Here is a 4,201-nt window from a genome sequence, read left to right as displayed (position 1 = left end):
GGAATACTCGGAATAAGACTTTTGTTGTTGTTGTTTTTTACAACTTTTTTTTTTTCCTTTGAGATTATAATGAACATGGTCACACAAGTAGAGTCAGAAGAGGACAGAGAACACTCTGAAGGCTGGTTTGGTCACCCATTATCATTAAAAATGGATGACCCCTACTATGTACAAAAACGTAAAATGTATATAAAAATACAATTTTTTCTTTTAAAGTATTTTTTTTTTGGTTCTTTTTTCTCTCCTGTTGTGAATTCATGTTGTGGTTTTAGTGGGGTGTGGAACACACATATCATCTGTGGGTAGCACTGCCCACTATGGGCAGGACCTGCTTCTCTACTGAAGGTGACCACGTTTAAATTCTGAGATGGGAAGTGGAGGGTGAAGAGGTCACAGTCCCTTAAGTTTAGCTTTTCCTGCTTGTTATCTTGTCTCATCAGTCTTTTCCTTCTTGGTGTCAATACCATCATCCTCATCATCTTCAGCTCTCCGCTTGCCCATAGAAGCCTCAGTTTCCTCATCTTCATCTCTGTCCTCTTCCTCACTGTCACCTTCTTCATCCTCCTCATTCTCCTCCTCTTCCCCTTTATCATTGTCAGCCTCTTGCTCCCCATTTTCCTCATTAACATTCCCACTGGCAGGTGCATCTCTTCCATTCTCTGTCTCCTCCACAACTTCCTTCTTCAAGTCTTTGGTGGTGATCTCAGAGCTAGTGTTCACCACCTCATCTAACATGGGGCATGCCAAGTGAGAAAGAAATCGAGTTGGAGGACGCTGGCAAGAAAGCTGCCAAAGTTCTAGTGGAGGAGGTGGCAGTGAAGCTGGCTGCAGCAAGAGCAGAGCAGGACCCGGAAACAATGTAAAGATGGCTTTTCGGAGCAACCAGTCAACAGGATACCATTTTTAAATAGTGTATAAGCCTGTCTAAGTTACCTAGCCTCTGCATCTGCAAAGAGACTGATGTTGTTTGTTTTCTTGTCTGACCATGTTTTGAGACAGGAGCTTCCTATGCATCCTTGGCTAACCTGGAACTCAGAGATCAATATACCTCTGCCTCCTGAGTGTTGGGATTAAATCTGTGCACCACTACAGCAAGCTGTTGTAAGATAAGTTAATTCGTATTTACTCACATGTATAAAATACCCTAGCACATATTATGTACTATATACAAGAACTCTAGAAAGCAAGACTAAGGATAGAAAAAGGTATAACAGAGCTTGAATTTTTATTATAATCCCTCAAGTAAAAGTGACTGACATTTAGCAACCTTCACATAAAACCCAATTTGGAGGAGAGATTTGTGAAATAAAGTCTAATGATATAGCTATATCTACATACACCACAACTTTGGCCCAAATTAAAGTCAGAAAAAGATAAAACATTTCAAAGAAGGGTCTGATGACACACCCATGTAACCCTGGCACTGACTGTAGTAAGTGTGAGATCAGCTTGGGCGACAGACCAAGCTCTAGGCCAGCCTGAGCACAGAGTGAAATTCTGCCTCAAAAATAAAATAACAGGACAGAAGGAAGTGAGGAAGAAGGCAGGAGTAAAGGAGAAGGAAAAAGAGGAAAAGGCAGGGCAGAGGGGAGAATAAAAGAGAGGAAGAAGGAAAAAGGAGCTGGGAGGGAGAGCAGGAGAAGACTGGCGGAAGGGGGAGGAGGCGAAAGGAGGGGATGGGAAGAGGGGTAAAGAGGAGAATGATTGGTGAAGGAGTGATAAGTAGAGAAGGAAGAAGAGAATGGAAGGAAAGCTGCTGAGGCTATGCAATGGCAATGTGCCTGCCTCCTGGCACTCAGGCAGAATGAAGCAGAAGCAGCAACGTCAGGGCACCCTTAGAAACACAGGAAGACCACATCTGAAAAACCAAGGACTGGAGTTGCAACTCGGTGATAGAGTACTTAGCCTATTAGGCCTAAAGAACGGGTTCAATTCCATCCCCACCATGGCACTTAAAAAGACACACAGAGTGTCAGAACATGGTCCAAGATTGGAGTCTATGTGAGATTTCTGAGTGCTTGGAAAAAACCTCCAAGAATCCAAGACAAAAGCCTTGTGACCTCAGTTTCTTCAAAAACAGGGAACTGCTCTTAGATTATGCTTCCGTGCTGCTCCCAGACAAAGCAGATAAGAGTGAGTTGACTTCAGATTACACATTACAACTGGCTTTACCTGTTTATATGACTCTATGGAAAAACATGTTTTGCCATGGGCAACTTGCCCTTGTGACTGTACACTTTACTCCCACGACTCCTCTTAACCGTCACGTATAAGTTGTCTGACGCTCTGAATAAAGTTGGCTATGGCATGAGATTTTAGTTCACCTCGTTTATTGGCTCCATTTTCCTAGGTCACTCCACTTCTAGAGCAGTAAATTTTTTAAAAAAATGAGACTTAAAGAGAAGAGGCACAGTACTGACTTTTCCTTAGAGCTATGAAATGGGGAATTTCAGTAGAGAAAAGGCAGGAAAATCTTTTCAGCCCTAACAGCAAAAACAAGAGCCACTTGTCCCAGGTCCAATACCCTGTCTGTGCTGTGAGTCCTTAGTATTCTTGAAGACTGCACAAGTTGAGGAAGGCAATGGCCACGCTGGGTCCACAGTGTTACCTAAACCAGCTGAGCAGTGCTGAGCTCCACAGGGAAGGCAGCATTCTGATGGTGAATGGTACATATGCACAGACTATATAAACTGGTAAAAAGAGACGACTGTCCCACAATTAACCTTAACCAAGCTTGGTTTAAAAGGCATGATAGAAACAAATCTAATCTCTACACTTCAGCTACAGAAAGGAAATATTCAGCCAAACATTCATAAGTGTGATCTGAATGGTCTCTGCATTTTTCTTTGATTAGTGTTACCAAGTATAATGTGCCATTTGAGTTAAATAAAAAAAAAAAGGCCACCAGGAATAGCATTTTCATCAAACCATAAGAGCATGTATATCTGTAGGTACTACTCTACTTAAATCACATTGATATGTCACTAAAAGACCTAATAAGAATTTAATTGTGATTATTACATTTATTTGCGCCTTAGGTCCAATGACCAAGAGGTATGTACATATGTATATATACAAAATATGTAGGGATTTCTAAAAAGTTGAGAGTTTTTATGTAAATACATTTCATCTCATACCTTCCTATTTTAACATTTCCATCTTTGCCATTCATCGTGTTTGTAAATAAGACTTAGGAAAATATTTCTCAGACATAACTAATACTAGTATTTATATTTTAAAAACAAATTTAAATATATGAGCACAAATGGCAGCATTTTTTTTTTTTTTAGAACTGATGACCTAACCTTCCAAACTTGTTTCACTCAAAATTAGCTATTGGATTTGAAAGATAAGGAGAACACTTTTTTTCTTAATGGAACAAATTTAAAGACTGACTTTCCTTCTCTTCTTCCTTGGTTGTATGTTAATGATGCGCTCTTACAAATTATAGTTGATGTCAGTTAGTAAAACTGGCAGCAAGTGTGATGTTTTAGAAGACAGGTATTTATGCCTGGTATTTATGACGAAGTATGAAAGTGGTGAGCGGTAACTGCTCTATATACCTCATCTACAACAAACAAGCCTTTTCCGGTGGCAAAACTAGTTCCATGAATAATTTCCTTGGACCTGTTCCCAAGTTTGATATTTTTGTCCTTGGTGTCTTTACATTATAAGGCCACTTAATGAAATTGATAAAGGGAACTTCCAAAGTTTCAGGAACAGACCTGAAGCCTTTAATATGACAGCAACAGAGTCCATGTGTAGTCAGGACACAACCAAAGCATACTTTACTTCTCAAAATTTAACACAGCAATATATAAAAGTCAGAATCAGCAAAGGTGTAATTTGTTCTGTTTCTAACCAATCTTAACAATTTTACATAATATCACAGTATTGACTTAAACCATGTCTGTTAAACATTTTAATGAGATTTGCATTTTTAATTTCATTATGTAATATTCCTTTTGTTTGGGTGTTTGTTGTTGTTGTTAAAGACAGGGTCTCATTGTGTAGTCCTGGCTGCCCTGAGTTTCTTGTGTAGAGCAGGCTGGTCTTGAACTCAAGAGAGATCTCCTTTCTGCCTGATCTGCTAAGATTAAAGGTATGTGCCACCACATGCAACTATAATATTAATTTTTATAAGGTGTGTTAGGAAAAGAAAAGAGGGAGGAGGGGCAAGAAGAGGAGAGAAGAAGAAGTG

At 39.6% G+C, this 4,201-nt stretch overlaps 1 protein-coding gene across 1 annotated transcript; it reads right to left on the bottom strand.

Annotated features, from left to right (window-relative positions):
• Positions 1 to 423: 423 nt before the first annotated feature.
• LOC129681313 (prothymosin alpha-like) lies at positions 424 to 735 on the bottom strand. The gene has a single exon (XM_055613207.1). The coding sequence runs from the start codon at positions 733 to 735 to the stop codon at positions 424 to 426; it is 312 nt and encodes a 103-aa protein (XP_055469182.1).
• Between the last annotated feature and the right edge of the window lie 3,466 nt (positions 736 to 4,201).

Source organism: Psammomys obesus, unplaced genomic scaffold (assembly GCF_907164565.1).
Source record: "Psammomys obesus unplaced genomic scaffold, mPsaObe1.curated_primary_1811, whole genome shotgun sequence".
NCBI lineage: Eukaryota > Metazoa > Chordata > Mammalia > Rodentia > Muridae > Psammomys > Psammomys obesus.
The sequence above is the reverse complement of the archived record's forward strand: the minus strand, read 5'-3'. Positions and strand labels throughout refer to the sequence as shown.